Below are 26,169 nucleotides of genomic sequence, written 5' to 3'. Positions count from 1 at the left end.
CTTAACCATAAACCAACCTTTGGTCTTGCAAACGGCGCTACTACTGCCGCCGCCAACAACATATACTGCCGCGCCGCCGCAAGTCTGGTTGCAAGCGCTTCAGCCATATTGCACTTCTTCCCCTGCTACTGGCAAACACCAACTTGACGCGGGTCTGAGCTAAAACCTCGCCGGCCATTTCTTTATCATCAGCCCCGTGGAGCTGTAGCATGTCTCTGGTGCCAACACAGCAACCTCATACTTTTGTTGACAACCACGCATCGTTGCATTCTGCCTCCAATATCGCGAAACTTGGTTCCAAGGCGACCCTTGACACGCTCCTCAGCTCTCCCAACTCTATGGAACGAAGTGCTACGGAGTACTCGCAGTCAGGTTTGCCTTCGCCCTATCCAAGCAACTTCGGCGACACCAATTCTGAAGGTTCGAGGGCAGATCACGCATCTGCTGCGCAATATCCTGTCAAGCAGGAAGTCAACTATTCGACCTCAGCCACTCCTACCTCCGAGTACGGTGTCTATCCTCAGTCAGCCCGATCAGGATCTTTCCCAGAGCACGTCCAGCGTTCATACCATCCTGCCAGCAGCACCAGCACTGGAGGTATGGCGCAACAACAGAACAGTCCGTCAATGCCCCAGCAGGATGGGCGTAGCCATCAGACCCATCCGGTCAAATCTGACAACGATGTTCCTATAGATCCGTCCATCGCCGCGCCGAGCCCAACTTACGCTTCGTATGGGCAGCATTCCCCCTACGCGCCTAACCCAGACATGACACACAGTTACTCTCACCCAGGTGGCGGCATGTATGCGCAACCTCGACCAGACTGGGCTGGTTACCCTCAGCACGGTGGTGCGCCTTTGACTCCCGGCCACCCAGTTTACGCGCAAAACCCGGCCTCGGCGCCACCTCAAGCACGACCAAACCAGGTATGTTAGGACTTTTGCAGACACGTTCGAGAGTGAACTGGACCGAGGAGAGTGCAATCCGCGCACGTTGAAGATGTGAGAAACGCGTTGATTGTTCCAATTTTGGTTCAGCTTTATGAATTGCCTGCTGCTTGAGATATGAGCATTACTAACTTTCTCAGGTTTACTCCTTCGTTCCCATTCCAGGTGCGCAACAGCACAAACGACCTCGGCGACGATACGAGGAGATTGAGCGCATGTACAAGTGTGGATGGAATGGCTGCGAAAAAGCCTATGGTACACTGAACCACTTGAACGCTCACGTTACCATGCAGTCTCACGGACAGAAGCGAACACCCGAAGGTAAGCTGCTCACGATTGCGCATATTTTTTTCTTGACGAGCAGATGTGCCTAACAAATGATTATAGAATTTAAAGAGATTCGCAAGGAGTGGAAGCAGAGGAAGAAGGAAGAGGAAGCCAACCGAAAGGCCGATGAGGAGCGAGCACGCCAGGCTCAGGCTGCCGCTGCCGCTCAGAATGGAGGTGGCGATCCTCAAGGTCCCGATGGCACCCCTACCTCATCCTACCCCGGTCGAACAGTTCAGCTGCCTCCCATCGGATACCAGCCTGCCCAGTACCCGCCACCACCTTCTGGTGTTCCTCAGCAGCCTCTCCCCGATTATAACAACCATATATATCCGAATTATCAACCTCACTCGCCTTACGCGCAGCCCAGCCAGGGCATTCCTTACCAATGTATGTCGCACAGGTAGAGGGTGACTTAGTGGACGAACTAACCAGCCTTAGCAAACGGTGGTCAACCCCCAAGCCACTAAGACGGATGGTCAAGCAAGGATCAAGGTACTAGAGGAGGAAACTCACCAAAAGTCAGAAAGAAGATTGATACCCGCTGTACTATATTGGAACCATTGCTGTGCTTCTGAGATGTCATTAGATTGATCTGATGTCACCTTCAGAGAGTATGGCCGATTTGGAGGGGAAGAAACGGAATCAACGTTTTCTCGGCCCGGTAATTACTCCTCTACTTCGACTCGCATAGCCCATTGGCTGGTCCCCTGACCTTCATTGGGTTTCCTGCATATCCTTTCAGCTATTGGACCCTTTCTTCTTGGTTTCATTTCTTGGAGTTATACGTATATGCCCTCAAGAAGATCTTGAGTCAAGGAGTTGCCAAATTCTTTTCATCATCGTCAGGTTCTGGTCAGGGGTAGGTGGTCCTGGAGGTTTGGCGCGTTTATTTGCATTTACGACGATCTGTTATGTTTGGGGGGCCTGTGCAACCCAATTGCTGCAATTGTTTGCGGCACCGGAGGGCATGGCCGCCATTTGCTTTCGCATATGTGTGGACAACGGTGTGATTGAAGACATGTTTTTTATACGACGCTTACTTACTACACTTGTCATACGGGCCAACAGGGGGGTACGAATAGATGCATCGACAGTATATGATGACCACAGGCGCGTAACTTTCATTCTGTGAAATAAGTACAACTTGTAAGGCACAAGTTTTGAAAGGATCTTTAACTCGAACTTGCTCCGTGAACAATGATATTGTCATTTTGAGTCTGGAAAGAATAAAAATGCGGAACAAGGAGTAAACTTGTGATGATGAAATATTTATACTTCAGTCCTCAAAACGACTTCAGAATGTGACAAAGACTTAGTGAACCGGTCTGTCGGGTCACAAGTCAGCCCTATCTCTTTTCAAAAGAGGCAAAACCGATCAAGACACATGGGAATGATGCTCAAACCTGGTTAAGCGTGGGTGGCGTGCCGTGGTAGGGTTGTGTTGCACATAATACATACTGCAGATGGGGGTGGTCGAGTTGTGTTGCTGTGTTACAGACGCTAATCTACGCGGATAGTCCCAAGTCCAAGTCAAGGGTGTGAATAAAACAAAAGAGCCCAAAGGCAAGGATTGTAGATTGGGTGATGGTGGTGATGGGCAAGGCAGAGGGTAGAGAAGGGAAAGGTCGGGTAACACAAGACATGGAAGCGCCTGACGTACATGTGTAGTGCACGTTAGCTTATTAACAAGGAGGGAGAATGGATGGAAGTGGTCTGATCATGTCTCTCGGCTTTAGGCAACGCCAAGTGGAGGGGCCAAAAGCGATATATCCAGCAGATCTATAGATTGGCGAGAAGCCAGTGTGTGGTGTGTGCGTATGCGTATGCGTAGGTATGTACGTATGCGGTTGGTGTTGATTGCCCCGACAGCCCAGCGGACTAGATAGATACATGAAAGGAGCTACAGCTGGGATCCATGTGAGGAAAGGGGAACGAAATGTGAGAAGTTATGGGTGAAGTTGTATTCTACGGCGCTGCTCGAGGTCCATGCATCTCCTGCGCATATGTATACAATATGGATACAAATGCTGGATAGAGTTTCATGGTATAGACAAGGGTTATAATGTAACTCGAGTCAGGAGAGAATTACTCAATAAATGCCATTGAGCGAGAGCCAATGAGTCAGTCCTCTTCACGAAGCACTATTCTGCGATGCATCTGGACACGATGCTCACAGCCTTATAAACCACCGCCGTTGAATGCAGATAAGCTACCCGTGGGTGCTGTAACGTCTCATCGAGAAAGGGGACTAAGGTGCTAAAGTAAGTAGGTAGTAAACAAGGGGGGCGTGTACAGGATCGCGTGCGAAAAGAAAAGCCTAGCAAGGGAGAATTCCAACTAGAACAAAAACCGAGCCAACTAACTTATACCAAGGCCAAAGCGAAGCGAAACAAGGCGAGAAAAGTGCGTGCGTAGCGTGCAGCCAGAGGACCCCAAAGTAAGTGTGTGTGTGAGTGTGACTGATGCCGTTGTGAATGAACAAGGGGCCGACGACGCGGCGCTAGGAGAATTTAGCCGCTCATCGTTTAGTACCTACTAAGACGTTACTTGCAAGCCCAGCGAAGTGAACTGTCAGGTAACACAGGACAAGGCAAGAGGAGAGACAAGACATGGGCCATGGGCCATGGCCCTTGGGGCTGTTGGGGTCTGGAATTGTTTTGTGTCTGTATATGCATACCCCATGAAACTAATTTTTCGCATGGTGTAGAACTCAGTCTAGGCTGGTCTTGTTAGTTCCTGTGTCTCGGGACGTCAAACCAAGGTTTGCCTTTACATGCCTGAACGGCAATGGCTGGGCCGTTGAATACGTATCTATCGTATATTTTCTCAACGGTGCGGGGATTTAGAGTCTGAGACGGGTGTGAAGCTTGATGGATTCAGGTACGTGATACGTGACCATTTGACGGCTTGTCTTGAAGTTCAGCGGTATGACACGCTGATTTGGCTGATGTGTCACAGATAAGGCTGAGGTTACAGAGCACACGGTTAAATTGAACCACATGGTTATTTATTGAAGTTGGCTGCATATGCCAGCCCAACCACTAACTAATAACCACAAGTACAGTGTCTAATTTTCCGGGATATTTATACTCTTTATTGTGACCTTGGAATAAATTGCTGTCCTGTTTCATCGTATATATATGTGGGACGATTTCACTCTCATCGCCGTCACTGGCCACCCAGAGATTGTTCCACCAGTATACTCTATGCTCAAATGATGCTCTATCACAGGAGGATACTTACCTATTAAAGGATTCTATATTCGATGATGATGGTCTTTCTTCCAGTAGACAAAACCCAGTAATACGACTATCGGTCATCCCGAGCCTGAACCAGGGTTTATGCACAAGCTCTGCATGGTAGCAAACTTACGCCGCACACGGACGCACGCAAAGCATCCTTGACCGGCACTTACGGGATCCATGATAGTGGCAGTGTTTGCTCTAGCATTGATCCATAGTAGGGCTCTATCTCGTTGCGGTTAATGTGTGGTGACGTTGCAGGGAGCCAGGAAGGATGCGATGCGATGTCGAAACAGGGCGTGCGGTGGAGGAACAACCCATCAGGTTTTGGGATGACAGCTGAAAAGATAGTTCTTGGCGGCTATATGATCGGGAATATAGCATATGATGTTTCACATACAAAATCTCGACTATTCTGGACTGCTGGGGTTAGTAACTCAAGGATAAGACTATGGAGATGGCGATTGAGTGAACGTGCAGCGTCTCATACATCAGTTTTATTATCGACAGTACAGCAGATAATCAGGTGAGTACATGCCAGTGGGCCAAATAACCGTTGAAACATCGGATTTGGAGGCTTGCGGGAATGCGGTTCGGGACGAGCACAAGGCAGCCGGAAATCTAAACGTGCTTTTGCTCAGGGTATGCATCAACCTACCCCAATTGTAGGACCGATTACTTGGCCGGGTGCTTTCCTCTTGACTCACAAGCAGGTGCTGAAGTTTGAGATATCAATGACTCCGAGACTCGAGGGGAGTGGCATGACACTCACAGTTTCACATGATAAAGTGTTGCTGAGAAGGCTTCAAAGTATTTTTCGATTGTGAATATATTCGAGTACTGCATCAACCTAATACCAAAAAGTGGCATTTATTGTCGAATAATTTCTTTTTCGTCTTGCCGAAGTGATGCTCATAGTATTGACGAAAAAAGCGGGATAATGCAGTAGCAGGCAATCAGTCACCAAATCACACCCAAATCATGTATTACCTCAGCGGTACATTTGGGTCACAACTGCGTTGTTCGATAAATGTGCCATCTCCATTGAAATATTGATTTCCTTGATCTCGTTGTCTCAGAACGTCATTCAGCTCTTCGTGCCTTTTTCTGATGACGTGCTGTCGTGCATAGGTAGGTAGGCCGTGCCACGCGGTCAAAGAAAGCTCCGGATACGAAGAGAATTGAAGTCAATCACGCAAAGAAACTGCCAAAAGAAATCCGGAACCTTTGTTGAGTTTAGAAGAGTAAGTATCCTAAAGCTTCACTAAGTTTAGGTAAAGTACCTTACCCACGCATAATTACATACATCTAAAAAGGTTTCTGCTATTCATTCATTGACTGACGCGGGCTGCCTGCTTTTTTTTGCTACCCCGCTGTCCACCAGTGTTTTGCGTCGTGTAGCAGCAATATCAGTCTCAGCACTGTACCCTTACATCCCATCATATCTCGTACTGTATCGATACTCAGATACCCAGAAACTCAATACCAATATTGGACCAACACTACCCGAATCTTCAAAATTATAAGATTCCGTCCCCGGCTCCAGAAAGAACCCACTGCCGCCTTATCAAAAGAAAATGGAGGGAGATCTCCCGTCCATTCCCTCACGACCTAAGGGTTTGACGAAATCGAACTCAAGCGCATCCTTCGGCGGTGGCTCTGCAAAGTCCGTATCAGTACTGGGGACGCATCCTCTGGGCACTCTTCATGTTCATCAAGCCAGCGAGACACCTCATGAGCAACAAGATGATGATGGCCCTCCGCCCTTGGATCCTCCCTCAGGACAGAGTGAGAATGCTCTGATCAAGACCTCTCAACATGGCCCAAGCTGGGAACCCTTGACACACAGCATGGGAGGCGGAGATGTGGTACTCATATTGGACTTGCCCGACGTCTTCACGGTTGGCTACGACTCAATATCATTCACAGCTAAGCACTTTGGTGGCGTCAGGGATATACCACCAGGCGCTCACTTCTTCTGGGTTGCTCACCCAGGAGGCCTTTCTGCCCGGTGTGGTTTCTGGATTGTAACGAATAGTGCCGACACTGTCCATGTTATGCAGTGGGATCGGTACAATGAGGTTCTGGGTGACTCAGCCCGTGCTGAAGCCCGCATCCAAGCCCATAATCTCGACACCATTCACTCAAAACTTGTCCCTTATCAAGACCCAAGTGCAGTAAACGCCGCCAACGGTGAACTTACTCAGGCTACCTCACACAAAAATCTCAACATGTGGGAGCAGTTGACTAGCAAGATCACAGAGAGTCTTCTCAATCGAGTGACGGGGCAGAATCACGATAACTGGACGGTACATACCGGCGATCGTGTCAAAGGGTCGATACTCATGGCTGGTGAGATGGAACTTGACAACTCAATCTCAAACCCTTTGCTCAAGGCCCGCGAGCTCAACTTCGCCTTCAGCCAACGAACCAAAACATACTCGACAGACAATACCGGAGCCGACCGAACCTTAAGAGCCACGGATGCAACTCCTTATATATTGTCGCAGGTTGATACTTCTGATAACGATCTGAGCCCTGACGACGTTATCGGTGAATTCCAGTTCTCTTTCGTTGTAGGTGTCCACCTTGGTAACGATTCATGCATCCAGCAATGGTGGCATATGTTGCTGAAGATCTTTCTCCGTGCTCATCTCCTCCCCCTCCGTCTACCGTCTCTCGCAGCCGCATTCATTCGCACCTTGACGGCCCAGCTCACGTACAGCGCCTCCTGGCTTGAAGGTTCAATTCTTGATACTGCAGAGTCACAAACCAAAGATCTTCGACTTTCACTCACTGTCTACAAAAGACGCCTGGATGAATTTCTGCAAGGCTTGGGGAACAATGCCACATCTGAGCAATTGGCTGTTGCTACAGCTTTCGCAGGACTTGAGGCTGTTGTGACTGGTACACTGGATTGGGACCTTCGCGGAGACTATCTACGCCGAGGGAGAGTCATGATGGAAGATGGCGAGGAAATCGAGCTGGAGGTTGCTGACCTGGCAGCCGAAGATGAGCGTGGAGAGTGGGCACCAGAGATTGTTGACCTGGATGAGTCTGGACGGCAACGCGACCTTGTCTCGTGGAACGACTAGATATGCTATTTCACAAGAATGCTTCGTGCTTCCAAACATCGGGGGAGACTAGCAAACCCAACAACAGGAAGTGGGTTCCAGACGCGAAGGAAGAAACAGAGCATAATGTGTTACCTTGTGTGTAAGGAGTAGCTCACCATCGAAATGCAGTTGGATTGACCAAACGATTGAGTTTACAAAGCTGGAGTTAGGAGTTGGTAATTGTTCCCGCAACGGCAACAGAGTACGAAACAATTAGCTTCTATCAATACGTTGAACCCATTGAACAGGCCAAAGTTGAATATGATAGCACCAAAGAAGGGTATTGGCTTTGTACCACGGCGAGCAGTCCAACTGCGACCTAAGTGACACCCAGCCGATTCCAGGGCTTGCGAGTTGCACTTCCACTACTGGATTCTCTTGACTCGACGAAGATAAGCCCGGCAACGATATTTGCATGCTCCGGAAATTTTGAAAACAGGTCGTCACGTATGAAAGTGGGAATCTGAGTATCGGGGCGAGTCCAGCAAAGAGGCAATTCATGAACATCACAGTGCGTAGCAGCACGGGCCGCGTCGTTAACTTTGAAGATTTCATTTGCCTGCCAGATCCTTTACAATCCGCCAAAAGCAAGACCATGCAAATGCTAATGGGAAACCCATTCCCAAACCAGGGAAATTGTGACTCCAGTCCCTTTTTCGCACTGCCCATAGTATCCTCCACTGCACCAACGCTCCGGCTCGACGCTTTTTTGCCCCATTCCGACAAACATCTTGAACCGTTTAACGGTAAGACTTCTGGAAGCGAGAGCGGGCACCCTTACCACCGAACTTCTTGGGCTCGCATCGGCGGTTGTCGGCAACGAGGAGGGTTCGGTCGAACTGGACGAGGGCCTGCTTGAGGAGGTTCTTGGAGTGCTCATCAACGAACTTCTGGTAGTAGGCGATCAGGGACTTGGCAATGGCCTGTCGGATGGCATAGATCTGATACATAGTCAGCAATTTGTCTATATCGACGAAGTAAGGGCGGAAACCTGGCTGGTATGCCCTCCGCCGCTCACGCGGCATCTGATATCAACGTTGGCGAACTTGTCAAGGCCAACAACGAGAAGAGGCTCGTAGACCTAAGATAAGAGTGTTAATCTTTGGTTCCCAACAAGACACAACACCATCCGCGCGCATCGTCATGTCGAATTCTATAATTGAACGACGTGCTTCTTAAATGGTCGAGGGATTCGTGATTCGTACCTTGAAGCGCAAGATCTCGGGCTGGACGAGGGAGAGAGGTCGTCCGTTGACCTTGATGAGACCGCGGCCAGCCTGGAAATTTCAAGTCATGTCAGCTTCTCTGGCTCATTCTCTCATCTTATGCTGGGCATTTCGCGTACCTTGCAGTGAGCAACGGCGGTGGCGGTCTTCTTTTTACCAAAACACTGCACTGACTGAGTAGACATGATTGCTGGTCTTGGTGTTGTCGTTGGGCGGCGGGCGGAGGTTGAAAGCGTGGTGATCTTTTGGTGGGAGTTTAGATTCTGTCTCTTTCGTGAAAGGCGCTAGTGCCGAGTGGGACCGTGCCTTTTTCTCAGCCAATAAGAGGGAGACCCACGCACAAAGCCAGGGCTTCGAAAAATTGAGACGTCGTAGACAAAATTACATCAACGGACTTGCTGCTTTTTAGAGTAAGATTTGCACGGTCTTTTTTCCACGGCAAACTCACATTTCTCCAAATCCATCGACCCTCGTTAGGGCACTGCACGTGAACACTACGAGCATTGTGAGCCGGACTGCCCACCTTGACAAATTTTCGTGCGTCTAACAACTCACAGCCGAAGTTCAACGTTCTACTAACCGTCCCCTGTGCAGTCGTCAGGTCAGCAAACCACATCCACCATCAACCAAGACGCTTTATTAACATATCACAGAATGGTTGCCGCTAAGCACGTCAAGATCGTCAAGAAGCGTACGTGAATTCGACATTCCTTTGCGACAACACGAGCGAACGAAGGAGAAACGAGTGGTAGTCAAAATGCTGACTTGTGTGTGCAGGCACGAAGCGCTTCGAGCGTCACCAGAGTGATCGCTTCAAGTGTGTCGACCCCAGCTGGCGCAAGCCTAAGGGTATCGACAGCCGTGTCCGACGACGATTCCGCGGCACCATTGCCATGCCCTCTGTATGTCGAACATTTGCGAGGCCCGATGAGAATCATCGACTTTTCACCAGGCGGGACGTGGAACTTAATGCTAATGTTGCATGCTTCAGATCGGCTATGGCTCCAACAAGAAGACCCGCTACATGACCCCCTCCGGCCACAAGGCTTTCCTAGTCAGCAACGTCAACGATGTCGAGCTTCTCCTCATGCACAACCGAACCCACGCTGCCGAGTACGCTCTCCCTCCTATATCACTCGGCCAATTTTTAGCTAACCATGTTTTCAGGATTGCCCACAACGTCTCGTCGAGGAAGCGAGTTGACATCATTGCCCGCGCCAAGCAACTGGGTGTCAAGGTCACCAACCCCAAGGCGAAGGTTACCACCGAGGTTTAAAAGGAAATGGATCGGTTATTGGGCTGCTTTACGGTTATGCATCGGAAAGGGGTTTGCGTTACTTGCGGTTCTGGCACATAGCTCCATGGCATGCTAGAGAATAAAAAACGCGCCGTTGAACGACGATTATATCTGGCATCAGCCGCTTGAGCAGCAAAATCTCTTTTGAGTCGGGAGTGACATGGAATATATGTCTGATCCACTCGAAGCTGATGAGGTCTCTGATGGAGGCGTGGGTGAACATGTTGTGAAATGTGGATGAGGCCATGAAAATAAACAAGAAGTCCCCATAAGGGCCCCATCTGCTCCTCCAAAGTACTCGAAATGTTGACCGTTTCACTTCTACAGCGAATACTGATTATGACGTTGGTGCCTATACAAGCCTGGATTCTGATTGCAATAGTCCGCAAGGCTAGACAATCCTGTGGGCGTCTTCCCTGGCTATTGGACACAAACGAAATAAGGAATGAGTCGTTCCCAAGCGAATTTGTTAATACAAGTCACTGCATCTTTAAGAAAAATAACACTATTTACCTTATGTTGAGGAAGCTGTGACTTGGTGACAAAGATCACAGCCTTGAAGCGAAGCAAACTGATGTTCATTAGGACGATATGATGAAAGCCTAGCAGAACCAGCCACAAACCAACTTTGGCTATATCCTAAGAGCACGCTTCAGCAACGATCTACCCCATAAGAGCTGAAGGCTGATGTCTTCGTCTGGGAAACGTATAAAGAAGAGTTTGCTTGATGGTGCTACGCTGGCGGTTGGCAGGCAGCTGCCACTTGCCTCGCACTTGCCCAATCTCATGGCATATCAGCCGGCCATGACGACGCGCCAAACCTCCCGCCTCGTCTTCAACTTGCGGGCAAAAAGAAACTCCCCTTTCCATGAATTGCAATTTTCTCTTGGGCCCCTCCCGTCTCGTCCCCCTTCCTGGTAACCTCTTCAATATCATGAAGCAACTTTATACACGGCATCGCTTATAGTCAACCAACCTCTTACGACTTGACTCAAGCTCCTTTACTCGGAATATTGTCGTCTTCTCTATATGCTCAAGCATTTGATTGAATGCACCTTCGGAGCACGTTCGCCGATTCTGGCCTTTCCAGCATGACAATGGCTTTTCTACCACCACGGTTGATGCAGCAGCAACCCTATAAACCAACATGCACCCATCTCACCATGACCCGGATTTACGACGCGGACTCTAAATGTTCCTCTTGTCATGAGTCCGGTCAGTTTGGGTGGCTCTACCAGTGTACACAGGATCATGAGAAGATAATTGAAGAGAAACTGGTGAGAGGCCTTCCATGGAATAGAAACATCTGGTAGACGTTGATAACTAACTGGAGAGCAGCCATGCATGGACTACTTGGATTTCAGCTTTCGCAAGAACATGGTTATTCGAAAAGGCAGCGCAGAAGCTCGACGCGATAAACTTAGCTTTCTTCAAGAACTCACTCCCGAGCAGATGGCATCCTACCGACCAGATCAAATTGCAACTATCCTAAGACAGCGAGAGGAAGTGAGGCAACATTATTTACCTGCAGCTCTTAAGTATACTAATATTTGTGGTAGTTAAAGGACGTTATTGCAAAGGAGGAACGACAAAAAAGCACCTCGGCCCTGTTTAGCAACCTCCTTCCACCCCTGGGGTTCGAGTCTTCATTCAGTGATAAGGGACAACGGACCCTGGATGAAGATACCCTTTGTCAATACAAGATCTGCCAAAGATGCCGTCCTGTGTGCGTTGATCGGGCATTTTTGAGTCTCAATGCAGTCGCCGATGGCGAGATCACTCCAACAGCTGCTGCCGGTTTTGGTTTCGAGTCTCTAGGAGGAAGGCCAGTCATTGACAAAGATATTGTTAAACATATTGACGAGCACCGCCCAAGAGTGAGTTTAGATCCCTGATCATCAATGGCAGATTGTTGACGAATGCATCTAGCCTCAAATCGGCAATCGTCGAATGATGGCACTGCTTGACGACCAGATCGCCCGTATGCTCGCAACTCATAATCAGAACCAACCTTTTCGAAAGGGGCTTAGGGGTACAGTCTCTGGATTCAGAGGAGCACGGCAGTTGCCCACTGTTAAGAACGTTGCTGCAAAAAGGCAACGTATGCGCGAAGAGGAGAAGGTCTTGGCCGATGCCGCCCAGAGTGATGCAGAGGCTGTTGCCTCGACGCCTGACTTACTGGGAAGCCCTTGGCCATGGCTGGCTACTTTCCGGACACCCGACGAGCATGAGGATGATCAAACCCACGGTCGGCACCCACGACAGAGAGGGCGTGCCACACGGATTCCTCGGTAAGTGTTTAGAGTGATGTTTTAAGCCGGCCTTATTAACCAAGACGGCGCAGTCCCACTGCTCCTGGCCCGAGATCCGCACGTCGCCGTCTAACTGATCAAATCTTGTCTAGTACGTCTAATATCCTTCCCCTGGACGGATATTCATGGAGCTTTTTTGGTGGCGGTGAAAATACTGTCCCGACAACCACCTCGTCCCTCAGTAATGCATCCAATATCACGTCGCCAGGGGCCGAGAATGGAGGCAATAGCGAAGAACCATCGCCTATGTCACTCGGGACTGACCATGGTGTTGCGATGACAGAGGAGAGCATCGAGGCTAGAGTTCCCGATGTGATGACTCAGGTGTAAGGATGATGGTTAGGAAAAGAGTGTGCTTGGGAAACCATTGAGGTTATAAGACTTGGTGGTGCACTTAAAACTGGTTTGGGGTTTCGCGGCGTTTGAGAGGTTGTCGGACTGGTTGATACTTGGTCGAGTCAGGCTTTGTCTAGAGTCTTGGAACATTTGCTTCTGTGCGAGTATGATTCTTTTGTTAACCTATGGTTGGTCCATCTCTACTAATTATCCTTGGAATTCTCCAATATCTTCTTCATCATTTGATTACCCACCACCTTGGCCTCCTCAAACCGCGGTTCAAAGAACTGTTGAGTACTCACGAACCGCTTCTCCCATGTCTCGAAATGTCCCAGGTTCACACACTCAGCCCAGGCCCGGGCTGCAAAAGTGAACTCCAGATCGTCACTCCGGTACGTCTTATCCTCAATTGCAGTCTCAATGGCTGCCTCAAGGACATCTTCGTTGCGGAACAGGTATTCAGTGACACCAAGGCGCAAACGGAAGAGAGGAGTGCTGCAGAGCATGTGATCATATGGCACAATATTTAGCGCCGCCCAGCAGTCGACCATTGCAAGAATCGAGAGATGGTTGTTGGGTCGAGGCTCATCAGTGGGCGTACCGAGCGAGAAGGACGACAAGATCGACGGCTCGAGCAAGGGGCGTGTGTCCCAGGTCGTGGATGGACCGAATACCTTGTCGCGTGCCCGGTAGACTCGTTCTCTGAAGCCCTCACGGTTTCCTTCGAGCATGAGTTTGTACAAATCGGTGACGCTTCGTGCATACTGTGAGATCTGCTCACTCGCTTCAGGGTTGAGAATAGCAAGGCCAGCGTATACATGCCACTTTTGACTGTAGATGCGCAACATCAAATTGACCTTGACATTCTCAATACCGCCAACATATCGACTCAGCTCCCAAGGAAATTGCTTGTTAGCGTGCCACGCCTTACCCATAGATAAGAAGGCTGCATGGGTGACTGCTTGAGTATCGGCGGTGATACGGTCGTGCTCGCGGGCTGAGAGATGGACAAACTTTGAACGGAGACAGCTGAGGACAATCTCAACCTTTCGAAGAGCTGAGTCTGGGGCGCGATGTTGGATGAGCACAAGGGGTTGGTTAGTCGGGTCAACATTGGGGCCATGAAGTGAGTGGCACGAGATAATATCGACGTCGGCAGGGAGGTGAGCCTCGAAGGCAGCGATCTCGGGGGACTTGCAAGAGGTTTGACCTCCAACAATGGCACCAAGCTTCGTAGCTGGTCACAACAGTCAGTGTCTAGATGGCTACTGTGTAACCTCGAGTCGAGAGGAGACGCTCGAAGGAAACATTCACAAGGGATACGAAGAGAGGGCGCGTACATGGTCCATACTGGGCAATTACACGGTCAATGACGGCGGCCTCGACGCTATAGATGATGTAGTCGCTTGCGCGGGAAACATAGTGGCCATTTCGACAAATTTCTATATTTTTCTATTCAATAGCTTCAGCGACTTGGAACAAGGCAGAGCAGGCAGGAATCACTAAGCCGTACATTTCCAGCATATTCTTTCTGAAGCTTTTCCTGATTCTCTTCTCTGTCGCAGGCCATGATTCTAACGTAGATCCGCCGTTAGCCACTCGGCATCCGGTTTGGGATTGCATTCACATGGAGAAAGTATCTGTTCTTGTAGTTGTTAGCTTTTGTGTCGAAGTAGAAGTGCTAACAAAATGAGGTAGAAGAGGTGAAAATTCAGACAGTTGATAATTAAGGTAGCAAGCGTTTACATCATTGAGAGCACAGGTCCGATTCTGATGGCCATAACGGACACCAGGCGTCCCTGAACAATGCTCGAGCCAAATGCGCTCTAGTCATCATGAAAGAGAGGAGGGGAGTGGGTGTTGAGGGAGAGTTGGCTTACCATTTGAAGAAAAGGAGCTGGAGCTGGAAGTGCGAATCACAATGGATCCAAGACTTACCTCCAGCCAGCGGCAGACAGCCTTTCGGCATACATCCTGCCCATGTCGCCCATACCAATCAGTCCGACGACGAAGTTCTCCATCCCCTCGGGGACAGGCTGCGATTGTGAAGCCATATTATCTGCTGCGCGATGATAGCAAGAGCAGGAAACACGAATCACATCCTCTCAAGCGACTGTGCTTTAAAAGAGCTTTGTGCGGAAAGCTCAAAAGAGTGTGTTTGAGAGTGAAGAAAAAGTCAGAGTGAAAAAAAAGTTCGCGACCTTCTTTATGGTGGAGATTTCAGGCGCGTTACGTAAGCTACCGCTATTTCGCGTTATAGCGATAGGTGGATCTATGAAGCTATCCACTTCAGCATCAAGAGAAGTACGCAGAAGATCGAGAGGAGGAGCTTTTGCTTTTGGTGACTTGCACTGATTCGGTTCATAATTTCGCTTCTTTCTCAAAAAATGGAGGTCGTGTTTGCGTTAGGCTCAAATGGCTCTGGTCAGTTGGGCATTGGCCACAAAGAAGACGTTTCAGTGCCGAAGCAGGTCCTCTTCCATCCTGACCCTCCAACCTCCTCCATTACAAGAGTCGCAGCGGGTGGGAACCATACGTTACTTCTCACAAAAACTGGCCAGCTTTACTGGAGCGGTGATCCCACGCCTGGTGCATGTGGATTGAACACTGGTCCAGATGCAGCCGTGTTTCGAGAGATTCAGCTTGCCAAGAATGGAGAATCTTCAGTTGGCGAGATTGCCTTGATCACAGCAACGTGGGAGGCTTCTATCCTTGTGGCTAAAGATGCAGATGGAAAGAAGACTCGAGTTTTTAGTCTGGGGGCGGGGTTGAAAGGCGAACTAGGTCTGGGAGAACTCATCGTTCGAACACCATCAGCAACCCAAATTCGAGAATTCCCACCTCCAGGAACAGAAGTTGTCGACCTGGCTGCTTGCATGGGACATGCCGTTGCAGTTCTCGACAATGGTGATGCTTACGGTTGGGGTAATGCGAGAAAATCCCAAGCTGGTGAGCCAGGTCAAGTCCTTCATGCTCCTAGAAAGATTGAGGGCATCGACTTCAAGATCACAAGAGCTGTTTGTGGCAGAGAATTCACATGTCTATTCGGCGACCCACAAAGCGGACACATCAAGGTTCTGGGTTCAGACAAATGGAATATTCAATCAGGTGCACCAAAGACATGTCCTGAGTGGAAGGACGTGGGTTCAAGTTGGGGAAATATCTATGTACTGGGGAAGGACGGTTCTCTACAAGCCTGGGGACGAGATGATCACGGACAACTACCCCCACCTAATCTACCCGAGCTGAGCAAGATTGCAATCGGCAGCGAACATGTTGTTGCTCTCTCCACCGCAGGCGATGTGCTATCATGGGGATGGGGTGAACATGGCAATTGTGGTCCTCAAGTTGAAAATAACGATGTCAAAGGCCGGTGGAATGTCATCGCCTCATCTAAATTCATTCCCCCGGGCTCTAAAATAGGAGAAGTCGGGGCAGGGTGTGCCACTAGTTGGGTATTCATTACAGCTGAGTGAATATACTCGTCTAGATGCCACCTCTTTCGCCCTCCATACCATTTCCTGTCCTTAGTCGGGGAACAGGGCCAGACTTTCGACCTCTGTCAACTTTTGTGTTGGCTCAATGTATGTTGATTCAGCATCTGTTGGTGGTGGGTGGGGAATTTCGGCTTGGGGTTCAACAGGAGCAAGGTTCTCCAAGAAGCGGCTCGTGTCCATATCAGAAGCGTTCTACTATAATCAGTACATGGTCAAAGTAAGGGCTTTTGCAACTCACAGGATCTATGCTATGATCCCATCCCAGCTTAGCATTGTCCTCTGCAAGCTCTTCATCCTCGTAGTTGATAGGTTCCCAGCCTTCATCCTCAACGAATAGACTCTCGGATCTGTTAGTCGCAGGCGGTGCCGGTCTCTGCGAGGGTCGAAGATCAAACGCCCCTACGCGCGAAGCGCTGGCTCTAGCAGCGCTCATCTGTGGTGTTGGGTTAGGCTGAGGTAATGATGGGGGAGGAGGCGCTGGCGCGGGTGCTGGTTGTGACTCTGGAGGAGCCATGCTCGGCCGCCGTGATGTGGCTTCCAGACGCGGACCAGTATTCTGAGTTGCGTTCTTGCGTCCTTTCTTAGTCCTCTGGCCAGTGTTGGTCCCGCGCTCGCCAACAGTCATGACAAGGAATTCGCATGACATGGCATCGCCAGTATACGAAAGCTGGATGGGTTGTGTAGGAATTGAGTATCGGGCTGACACCTCGTTGCCTGTGATGCCAGCATGTTGAATAATAGCGCGGAAGTCTTTGACGGATATGACAATATGGAGCTTGTCTTCCACATCAATCTCGTCGAATTCATCCGCCTCGACAGCGATTGACGTTTGGAGTGGCTTTTTCAAGACCGCTATTCAATGTCAGCTTATAGGCAAGCATTTTGTCAAGAGATAAGCACCATCCTCGCTCACAGTCTTCTCACTAAAACAAGTAAAATTGACATGATCCCCATCAGTGTTGATATCGAGGAACTCGATACCGGGACCAAAGTGATCCATGAGCTGCCGCAATGTGCGTGAAGAGATTGTCCAGTGGTGGGGGGCATCTTGTTTGTTGAACTTGGCGTGGATTGGTACGGAAGCCTCGAATGGGAGACGGTGTGTAGATGTCAGTCCATTTCGAAAGATGAGACGTGCGATGAATCGACTTTGAACTCCCTCTCCATCTTCAACTGCAACATCACATCTGTCGATGAGCGTTTGCTTCTCTGCATCCCTTTGTGAGTCAGGCGCCGTACGGCTTCGGAATAAAGAGATTAAAGCCTTTAGTTGTTCAGCAAGATTTATACGGTGAAGGAGGGGATTGGGCTTACTCGGATATAGAGGGTACAGTAGAAACGGTCACGAAATTGGCGACTTCCTTGGTAGTGGTACCGGGAGAAGAACTTGGTCGTCGCAAATCTGACACTTGCGTAAGCAGATTTTGAGGTGTTGAGAGTAGTGAGAATAAACTAGAGTGATATGTGAGTATTGGGCTAGATGGGAGCCTTCTGGCACATGTTGAACATACTGAATCCTTGCGGGCCTCGAGTGAAACGTCGTCGCTGAACTTGTTCAGGCAAATGAGGGCATCGCGAAAAGCGGAAACACCTTCTTCACTGAGGGTAAAATTGAGTAGCGCCATGACGCCTCGAGTTGTTCAAATGGCTCATGAATATATTTTCGTCATGTTTGAAGACAGTTGTGAAGGCAATGTCTTTAACTTGAAATGGCAGGCACGCGTTCACGGTGATAGAGCAGCGCATGACAAGTCGGAGTTGGATGTGTGGATCCGGAACCCCACTAGGCTTACCCTGTAGTCAACGATCAAAACACCAAGAAAACACATCGTCATCACAGTCAAGTTTAGTTTGGTGAAAAACCAAGTTGTATTAGGAGGGACAATCTAACATCTATCCCTCATCCGACCCAAAACTCCTAAGAACCCATTCCTGTCGTGTCATCGTTCCAGCGTCGTCAAGACGTTTGTTGTTCCATCAGAAGATTGTTTAGATGCAGCCAAGCGACTAAATAAGGTACTTAGCGACGGAAGCAGCTGAACTTTCCGAGAGAGAATCGCCAAGGGCCCCGTCGGACGCCGTGCTTGTCAACATGAACACTGGTGCCGAAATGGCGACCGCCGACTCCCTTTGACCAGAAAAGACCCATGATGTTGTTTGTTTGTTTGTTGTGCAAGTTTGAAAGTGCAGGTTGTCTAGATATATATTGTTAGCTCAGGTACGGTTGACGGAAGGAAAAGGCTTGTGTTCACCTTTGTGTATTGAAGTTGAAGAGATGTCGTTGAAAGAAGCTTGTTTACGAGGAAAATAAGGTGTTGGGGGGTTGCAGATCAACTTTATATGACATCTCAGCCCAGTCCAATCGCTGCCTTGGCAGGGACCGTGGAAGAGGCCTCTCTGTAATTCGATCTACGATACCTCACCAGTGACATCTTTTGGCGCTCAGTGACGTAGGCTTAGTGGCGGTGTTAAGGTCACGCCACACATGATGTACGTGGTAAAGGCTGCCCTCCTTACCCAACTCTTTATAACTTTATTAGTTCTGGCCAAAAGAACTTATGAACATGAACGAATTTGTTGAATAAATTGGATAAATCATTTCGCAAGTTATCTTCTATCAACCGTTTGCCTAGGTATTGATTCACGGTACAATCTCCCCTGTGGCATATCTTTAAATGCCTGGGAAAACCCTCATAGCAAGAAAACTTACGATCTCCATCTAAGGAAATAGAAATATTTAGGTAAACTTAGTTAAATTTAGGGCACATTTAGGATACTTTTAGATCTGATATTCCGGCACTTGGGATAAACGAGGTCCTAAGTTTTGCCTCCCTCAAAGGGACGGCCCAACATGGTTGTTCCAAAATCAAGCTTGATGCATGTAAATCTTGCCTCCTTCTATCCAAGTGAAACACCATCAACGAAAAGCCACGATAATCCCACCCTGAAGCCTTCGATATCTACGCGTCAACACTCTTCGACTTCTCTCACGCAAGTGAAGTGTTAAAGCGGTTCTAGCGCTTGTGACAACAAGGAAATGGGTTTCGCGTCCGACCTTGTTCGTTTCCCAGAAAATGAGGGCGAATGGAGTCCTCAACGACCAGATTCCCCTCGTTGCTTCTTGTTCGCCAATCAATAATCATGACATAGCGCTTGTTAGGTTGCTGTTCACTTCCCATTCTTAATCAGCCTTACAGTACAGGCGCTTTGTTACTCGGTGCGACAGGATGGCACGACATGAGTATCTGTTCATTTAATGCCCCTATGAGGTGCTGATGCATCCTTTGCGAGAACACAGCTTCTCAGCGCTGAACAGTTCCTGAAGTCCATCACAGTGGGTTGTCGAAGATATGAAGAACAGTGTATCTCCAGTCCAGTGGCAGACGAAATCGTGGCATACATAAATAGCCACTGGAAGCAATTGAAGCATTTATCACCCCCAACTGCTCACTCAGCACCACACAAACGAGTAAAATCAACACCTGAAAATAACTTGTCAAAATGACCAATTCTTCCGCTAACACTCCTACTGAAACTCCCACCAACGAGCAGCAGGGTCTTCGCCGCTCGAGCCGCTCAACCCGTGGCCAACTCAGCCAGAACCGATTTCTCCTACAGCACTTTGTTATAGGAGAAGAGGCATCTCGTCCGACTGATGGGCCTGGACGTCGCCGAGCCATCGCAAAGCCCAAGGCTGATCATAACGATGAGTCGGGTCCGCTGGCACAATCAGCGCCCATAGATCCCCACAACTCACGTCGGCATAGAAGACGGAGCCTGGGCAATAATCTTTCCAATCTCGGGAGCCATGAGGAGAAACCGGCCGGCTCTGCAGAGGCAGTAGCCTTGGTAAGCCCTCGGCGTAGCAGTGTCCCAGCTGCTTCTCCTCTTCCAACCTCTATTCAACATTTTGGTGATCGTCGCCGAAGTGCCTCCCCGCCCCAGTTGGCTTCTTCAAACATGAGAGATCGTCAAGACCCGGCCCCTCAGCAGCGAACAATGCCCGCTTTCCCTTGGGAGCCAGCCTTCCAGTATGGATTTCAAGTGTCTCCTCAGTATCAGCCACTGGGGCAGCAGCAGATCCCATTTTTTACAATGCCTGTGCAACCCGGTCAGATGGCTCCGGCTCAACACTTTGAGCAGCAAACTCAAGAATCTGCCTCTGATGCCCCCGGAGTCTTTGTGAAACCAGCAGATTTGATGCTAGACAGACAGGGTCTGGTGAATCCACAGACGAACAATATCCCGAAAACTGAAATTCCCCAATTTGCAGAACTGGTTGACTCGTATAACAAGATTCACGAGGAACGTCGAGTACAGGAAGAACGAGACCGTCTGGCGGCGCAAGAGGAAAAAGACAAAGCCAAAGCGGCAGAGGCAGAGGCGGAAGAGCTAAGCCAGGAGGAGATGGACGCATTGTGGGATCAGTTCATGGATCCTGATGCTTTCAAATGATACCATTCACAAGGTAAGCCCACCACTAACGAGATGTTACTGATGTTGCTTTTTCAGAGGCTTTTCATGCGAACGGCAGATTTAATCACCAAAACTGGTAGTTTATTTCACAGGTATGTCTTCCCTCCAGGATAGGATAGCTTGGCTCGTGTGGGATCTACGTTGGGCAGTGCAAAACATTGGTGGCTAAGGGTAGGGACTTTGCTATACGCCCTCTGGCACGGTAGGTGAAAAACAAATAAAACTAACAAGTAAGTCTTGGACCATGCTCACCATGCTCATTTCCTAAAACAGCCTCATGTGAAGTATCTTGTGTGACTCATGAATCAACCCCCTGTAGTCGAGCGGCTACTTGGAATGAAGTGTCTTCCATCCCGCAGCGACCAAACTCTCATGGCCTGCTCGATCGCCAGCACCGGTCCAGTAGAACAGACCGCCCAGGCCTATTGCTTTGGCATACCTCGCCTTAACGCAAACCGTGCTAGGAACATCGAAAGAGACAAAGCCTTTGTCTCCTTTAGTATCGACAAAAGATGCCGCTGCCACGGATTCATCGACTTTTGCGCCTGCTACCCATTCATCCGGTAAATCGCAGTAGTCAATCTCTCCTGAGCCCTTGAAAGGATGTCCTGGTCCACGAGCCTGTCCAAAATATCTGGCATACACTGGAATGCCGAGGATTATCTTACGGCTGGGGAAACCTTGCGAGGTCAGGTAGTCAACACCGCGCTGGCATGACTTGCGAAGGGTGGGATACACCTCATCTAGGTTGTGGCTTGGAGGCAGGAGCTGTGCGTGATGGCCACAGACGTCGGTCCAGCCGCCCGTGAAATCGTAGCCCATGAGGTTGAGGAAGTCGAGCAGTTGCGCTACGACTGGTAGGTTGAGATGCTTGAGACAGTACTCGCCAGTGGGAAGAGCACTTGTCAGCAGGTATTTGGGAGCCGGCATGGTCTCTCGGATGGCCTGGAGGTACAGAACATAATTATTTCCAGCTTCTGGAGTCTGAGGGTGCTCCCAGTCAACTGTGGCAGGTTAGACTTGAAGCAGCCTTCGATTGGATATTAACATACTGTCAACTCCATCGAAATGATGGGTGTCACAAAACTCCTTGATCTGACGAGCAAAAGTTTGTCTCGCTGCTCTGCTGGCTGCAAGTGCAGGAAATTCCTTGCTGCTAGAGCCACCACCGATCGAGACGAGTGTCTTTACATGAGGGTGCTGGCCTTTCAATTTGCGAAGTGCCGCGAGGCAGCCCTTTTCGCCATCGACTACTTTATTGTTGTCAGCCCAATCATCGATGGACTACAGATGAAGTCAGTCAACAGTATAACTACAAGGTTTCGAGTGAGACTACGTACTCGAAGTGTACCATCCTCGTTAACACTGCTTGCGTTAGCTTGAGAGAATCATTCTTCTTTGGAAACATACCCAACAAAGGCGTAGAATATGTGAGTGATTGAAGCAGTGTCCAGGCATGAAGGAGGACGCTCTTTGTAGCAGCGCCACGAGGGATAGTAGACGGCGTTGATGTATTGGTTCGACATTTTGGACAGACGCAAATAACAATGAAGAAATCAAGAAAGAACAAAAGGAAGAGGCCCTATAAGAGAATGTTTTAGGTATCAATAAGCAATAGTTTCACGTCGTACAGAGACTCAGCCCACGCCGTAATTGACCCACAGGCGGCTGTGGTTGATGATTGGGCCTGGTCTGTTTTCGTTGGCCCAAGAGCAAGGTAGCTGGTAGATTTATTGAAGAGGCGCTTGCTGAGCGATTCGAAAAAGAAAACCTGTCTTATTTATAGTCGTCACGAGAGTAAATATGAGATCATCGGGCAGCAAAGAAGAAGCGGAATTGGCAAAAAGTGGCCAGCGAGTCGACCAGTACGAATTCAGTTGCCACTTACACAAGCCATCAGCAACAACAGCTTCACATCAACGCAATGTAATGCAGTGTGTTTTATGTAATACAGCCATGATTTATTGCTATTGACAATCTATGGATATCGCGTTGCCATACTGTGAATCACTGACACCACCTCTCAATCTCAACTCCATCCAGGTCATCCAGGATATCAAAACTCATGTTCGTCTGCCTGGAAGCCACAACAATAATATCAAACTTTCTCAGGACATCTTTTCGCCAATCTTCATCTGAGAGACGACGTGCTTGAGGTAGTGCAGATTGCTTGACCAAAGAATCTGCCCAATATACGTCCACTTCACGCGAAACTGCAAGACTCTTAACCAGATCTGCTCCTGGGGAGTTGTCGATCTGTGACTGGCCAGCTTTGAAGCCTATGCCCGCTACCAGAATCCGAGGTGTTCTTCCTGAAACTCTTTGTCTCAGTCTCTTGAGCATTCTCTCGGCTAGCCTTGATGGTCGAGAATGCATCGCAAGTGTAGCGCACTCGAGCAAAGGGAAGTGACTGTTTGACAGGAGGTAGAAGGGATTAACTGGGATGCAGTGTCCTCCCACACCAACACCAGGAGAGTACGACATATATCCGAATGGCTTTGTAGAGGCTGCTTCGCAGACTTCATACGGGTTGATGCCGTGTGGGATACATGCATCTGCCATTTCATTGGCATAGGCAATGCAGATCATTCTCTGGCAGTTTTCATAAAGTTTCATCATCTCGGCTACCTCTGGCTTCGAAACAGGAATAACTGTCTGGAAGATAGTGGAATAGACTCTGTTTATAGCGTCAAGGGAGCCAGGGGTAATATCATCCAAGCCTGAGATGACTTTGGGGATGGACTGGACAGGAGGTTCGACGCGGCCAGGATCAACTCGCTACGAATCATTAAGATGTTAACCAGAATGTAAGGACGAAGGAAGACTTACCTCAGGAGACATGCCGGCGAAGAACTGGCGGTTGGCAGCCAACGGGCCGAGTAGTTGACGGGTCATACCGACCGCCACAGAGCTTTCAATTACGACCGTTGACCCGGAACGAGCCACTTCACCTACAGTCCTCAGCGCATCACGAAGATAGGACGAGTCTATGGTTTTGTCAGGCCTGAGAAGTGTTGGTACTGATATCAAGAAGTGCGTAGCCCTTCGCAAGTCTTGTGACGCCCGAGAGAACCGCACGTTCTCTTGCCCCTGATACTTTACACCAAGGTCCTCGATTCTCTTTGCAGAAACGTCAAACCCGATGACTTGGTATTTTGAGGAGAATGAGCTGACCAGATGTGTGCCGACGTAGCCAACACCGATGACGGCAATAACTGGCTCATCATTCTTGCTGACCTCAACAGACTGACAGAGCGACTGATCAAGATCATCTGTGTCTGATGATGGAGAGCTCAGGGGAGGGCTGTCAGGATAAAACGTAAAGCTGTTATCGAGACGTTGCCAAGGAGAAGAATCTCCGGGAGGTGTCAATGGAAGTATCTTTTTCTCGGCCAAGGTAGGGAGACAAGCCATTGGCTTTGGAGGCATCACCTGGGTCATTGCTGTTTAACAGACAAGAAGAATATAGTAAAAGAGATATGAACCAAAGAATGAACGTAACTGACCGACATCCTGTGAAGCGACATCTTGTTATATGTCTTCAGTCATTGTCCTTCCATATTCCAAGCTCTATTGCTCAAGATCCCTGGCTTATACCTTGGTTCCTGATGATCACTCAAATTTCTTACGGCAACACCAAAGCGAGCCGCCTCTCTCAACGGTGTTTCCACGATGAGATCATCACTCTCATGAAACAAACTACCTCTACCGTTTCTACCAATTTCTAATCACAAAGCTGATCCATAAGAACTAAAGGTGCCCAATCGCGAGCATTAACCAAAATCGTCCGGCTTGAGATTCAATCTCCTGGCTCCGCATTCCAGTCGACGTCAATCTTTTCCATGAAGAGCCCTCGAGAAGTCGATCATCCCGATCTAGTAAAGTGTCTCACCTAAGGAGATAAACGACGGAAGCTAAGACAGGCACTGTTGGTCTTGGCAGGACTTCTGCAAGGGCAACACGAGGTTATGTTGGATCAACTCTGACGCCTCCCGAGCGGAAGTTCTGGGAAACGTTGGAAAGATGGTGTTTTAGACGGTTTCCTCATGTTGACGCATCAGTGGCTGTAAGCTCCGTTGCATGTTTTAGAGCGTGACTAGATTAGTCGCATCCACTCTGTTTGCTGTTTGTTAGTTAACCTTTGTTAGTATCACCGTTCACTCCTTGTGGTGTTGAGGCACCTCGAATCGAGGGGATGTGTGTTAACGATCATGTGTTGATAATTCGATATCGGCAGGGKCACTTTATTGAACTCATTTCATAGGCTGGAAATGTTCTTCGCTGTCTAATTTCGGACAGCAATAGCACAGTATGGTAAGTATCTATGGTAAACAAGAAACTAGCACTAGATGACACTCCTAAATATTGCTATGACTACAATATCAGTGATCTTAGATCCATACTGTTTGTAATATTCAGCTCCTATTTTATCTAATCGATCGGGTTATCCATCATTATGCCATTAATGTTTGCTGTATTTCGGAGCTTCTCTCCGCGGTAGGCGTGGATACGGTGAGCCCGAATTTTGTAATCACAATCTCATGGTGTTTCTGTACGAGGTCAAAGTTATCTCCTAAAACTGACTATACACCCCTAGAAGGGCAAGATATACAAGACTAAGAGTTTTCTCTGGATCGACACATGGGAAACTTGTTTGCCATTAACCCGGCCCTTCAACACCAAAACTCCACCCATAAACAAGAAATTTAAGCATGATGACGCCTCATGAGAGCATGTGAAAGATAACTTGCAAATAGATCCAGTCTAGGAACTGTAAAAATACTGTTTGATTGGGCTGCCAGTGGTCTTACCGAGTTTTCCATGGCGTTTGGCTCATGACTGTCAATATTCACGACTCACGTCAAGTTCCACTCACATCTACATGGTACAAGAAAGGAACATGAACTTACATATAGTATCATCGAGCTAGGTAGTCTTCCCCTCTTTGGCAACTTGGGAGGCCAAAAGACAAATTCTAGCTAGTTCAGGTGAGTGAGCAATCTTAACAGGAGTCTCTAAGTAAGTTGGGGGTTGTATAGAGCTGGATAATCGGCTAAGGAGTGTTTGTTTGTCTCCAACGATCCCGCGGGTGCATGGCTAATGAGTGAAGTGGTGGGCACTACGAGACTTGGTAGAAAGTGATGTGCTTACACAAGCTGTCAAAGTGATACAAAAATAGTCTAGCTATTATAAATAATACATAAGTGAAGAATATGTTTACAATAAAGAGTGAGATTATAGAAGACTTCACTTGCAAAGCCTCTGATTTCCCAATTCCAACATGGAACCTCACTAGAAGGCTTACCGCATTCCAGGTAACCCAGATACCTGGTTTCAGATGACCGTTAAAAAGTTTCTCTCAACTACCGGAAGTTGCAAAACCTTGCCAA

At 48.8% G+C, this 26,169-nt stretch overlaps 11 protein-coding genes across 11 annotated transcripts; 6 read left to right on the top strand and 5 right to left on the bottom strand.

The window, feature by feature from the left end:
• Nucleotides 1-209: 209 nt before the first annotated feature.
• On the top strand, nt 210-1,744 carry FMAN_12680 (uncharacterized protein; the record flags this gene model as incomplete). Its single annotated transcript, XM_041823149.1, has 4 exons — nt 210-926; nt 1,088-1,268; nt 1,335-1,664; nt 1,716-1,744. 4 exons carry the CDS (start codon nt 210-212, stop codon nt 1,742-1,744), a joined length of 1,257 nt encoding a protein of 418 aa, XP_041688759.1.
• A 4,352-nt stretch (nt 1,745-6,096) lies between these two features.
• Nucleotides 6,097-7,614, top strand: FMAN_12679 (uncharacterized protein; the record flags this gene model as incomplete). The annotated part of the gene is made up of 1 exon (XM_041823148.1): nt 6,097-7,614. The coding sequence occupies one exon, from the start codon at nt 6,097-6,099 to the stop codon at nt 7,612-7,614; it is 1,518 nt and encodes a 505-aa protein (XP_041688758.1).
• Nucleotides 7,615-8,375: 761 nt separating this feature from the next.
• Nucleotides 8,376-9,046, bottom strand: FMAN_12678 (putative RPS16B-ribosomal protein S16.e; the record flags this gene model as incomplete). Its single annotated transcript, XM_041823147.1, has 4 exons — nt 8,376-8,576; nt 8,627-8,716; nt 8,841-8,912; nt 8,981-9,046. The coding sequence occupies 4 exons, from the start codon at nt 9,044-9,046 to the stop codon at nt 8,376-8,378; spliced, it is 429 nt and encodes a 142-aa protein (XP_041688757.1).
• A 469-nt stretch (nt 9,047-9,515) lies between these two features.
• On the top strand, nt 9,516-10,137 carry FMAN_12677 (putative 60S ribosomal protein L32; the record flags this gene model as incomplete). Its single annotated transcript, XM_041823146.1, has 4 exons — nt 9,516-9,552; nt 9,639-9,763; nt 9,853-9,974; nt 10,029-10,137. 4 exons carry the CDS (start codon nt 9,516-9,518, stop codon nt 10,135-10,137), a joined length of 393 nt encoding a protein of 130 aa, XP_041688756.1.
• A 1,184-nt stretch (nt 10,138-11,321) lies between these two features.
• FMAN_12676 (uncharacterized protein) lies at nt 11,322-12,800 on the top strand (the record flags this gene model as incomplete). The annotated part of the gene is made up of 5 exons (XM_041823145.1): nt 11,322-11,435; nt 11,497-11,664; nt 11,718-12,035; nt 12,088-12,449; nt 12,503-12,800. The coding sequence occupies 5 exons, from the start codon at nt 11,322-11,324 to the stop codon at nt 12,798-12,800; spliced, it is 1,260 nt and encodes a 419-aa protein (XP_041688755.1).
• Nucleotides 12,801-13,009: 209 nt separating this feature from the next.
• FMAN_12675 (putative prephenate dehydrogenase (NADP)) lies at nt 13,010-14,860 on the bottom strand (the record flags this gene model as incomplete). Its single annotated transcript, XM_041823143.1, has 4 exons — nt 13,010-14,043; nt 14,147-14,258; nt 14,320-14,380; nt 14,745-14,860. The coding sequence occupies 4 exons, from the start codon at nt 14,858-14,860 to the stop codon at nt 13,010-13,012; spliced, it is 1,323 nt and encodes a 440-aa protein (XP_041688754.1).
• A 333-nt stretch (nt 14,861-15,193) lies between these two features.
• On the top strand, nt 15,194-16,282 carry FMAN_12674 (uncharacterized protein; the record flags this gene model as incomplete). The annotated part of the gene is made up of 1 exon (XM_041823142.1): nt 15,194-16,282. One exon carries the CDS (start codon nt 15,194-15,196, stop codon nt 16,280-16,282), a length of 1,089 nt encoding a protein of 362 aa, XP_041688753.1.
• Nucleotides 16,283-16,333: 51 nt separating this feature from the next.
• On the bottom strand, nt 16,334-17,928 carry FMAN_12673 (uncharacterized protein; the record flags this gene model as incomplete). The annotated part of the gene is made up of 5 exons (XM_041823141.1): nt 16,334-16,495; nt 16,542-17,155; nt 17,204-17,567; nt 17,618-17,755; nt 17,815-17,928. The coding sequence occupies 5 exons, from the start codon at nt 17,926-17,928 to the stop codon at nt 16,334-16,336; spliced, it is 1,392 nt and encodes a 463-aa protein (XP_041688752.1).
• A 1,876-nt stretch (nt 17,929-19,804) lies between these two features.
• On the top strand, nt 19,805-20,758 carry FMAN_12672 (uncharacterized protein; the record flags this gene model as incomplete). Its single annotated transcript, XM_041823140.1, has 1 exon — nt 19,805-20,758. The coding sequence occupies one exon, from the start codon at nt 19,805-19,807 to the stop codon at nt 20,756-20,758; it is 954 nt and encodes a 317-aa protein (XP_041688751.1).
• A 348-nt stretch (nt 20,759-21,106) lies between these two features.
• Nucleotides 21,107-22,305, bottom strand: FMAN_12671 (uncharacterized protein; the record flags this gene model as incomplete). The annotated part of the gene is made up of 4 exons (XM_041823139.1): nt 21,107-21,783; nt 21,832-22,063; nt 22,120-22,144; nt 22,190-22,305. 4 exons carry the CDS (start codon nt 22,303-22,305, stop codon nt 21,107-21,109), a joined length of 1,050 nt encoding a protein of 349 aa, XP_041688750.1.
• Nucleotides 22,306-22,786: 481 nt separating this feature from the next.
• FMAN_12670 (uncharacterized protein) lies at nt 22,787-24,220 on the bottom strand (the record flags this gene model as incomplete). Its single annotated transcript, XM_041823138.1, has 2 exons — nt 22,787-23,557; nt 23,609-24,220. The coding sequence occupies 2 exons, from the start codon at nt 24,218-24,220 to the stop codon at nt 22,787-22,789; spliced, it is 1,383 nt and encodes a 460-aa protein (XP_041688749.1).
• Between the last annotated feature and the right edge of the window lie 1,949 nt (nt 24,221-26,169).

This window comes from Fusarium mangiferae (assembly GCF_900044065.1).
Source record: "Fusarium mangiferae strain MRC7560 genome assembly, contig: FMAN_scaffold015, whole genome shotgun sequence".
Lineage (NCBI taxonomy): Eukaryota > Fungi > Ascomycota > Sordariomycetes > Hypocreales > Nectriaceae > Fusarium > Fusarium mangiferae.
Note: the sequence above shows the minus strand (reverse complement) of the source record. Positions and strands in the feature narration are given on the sequence as shown.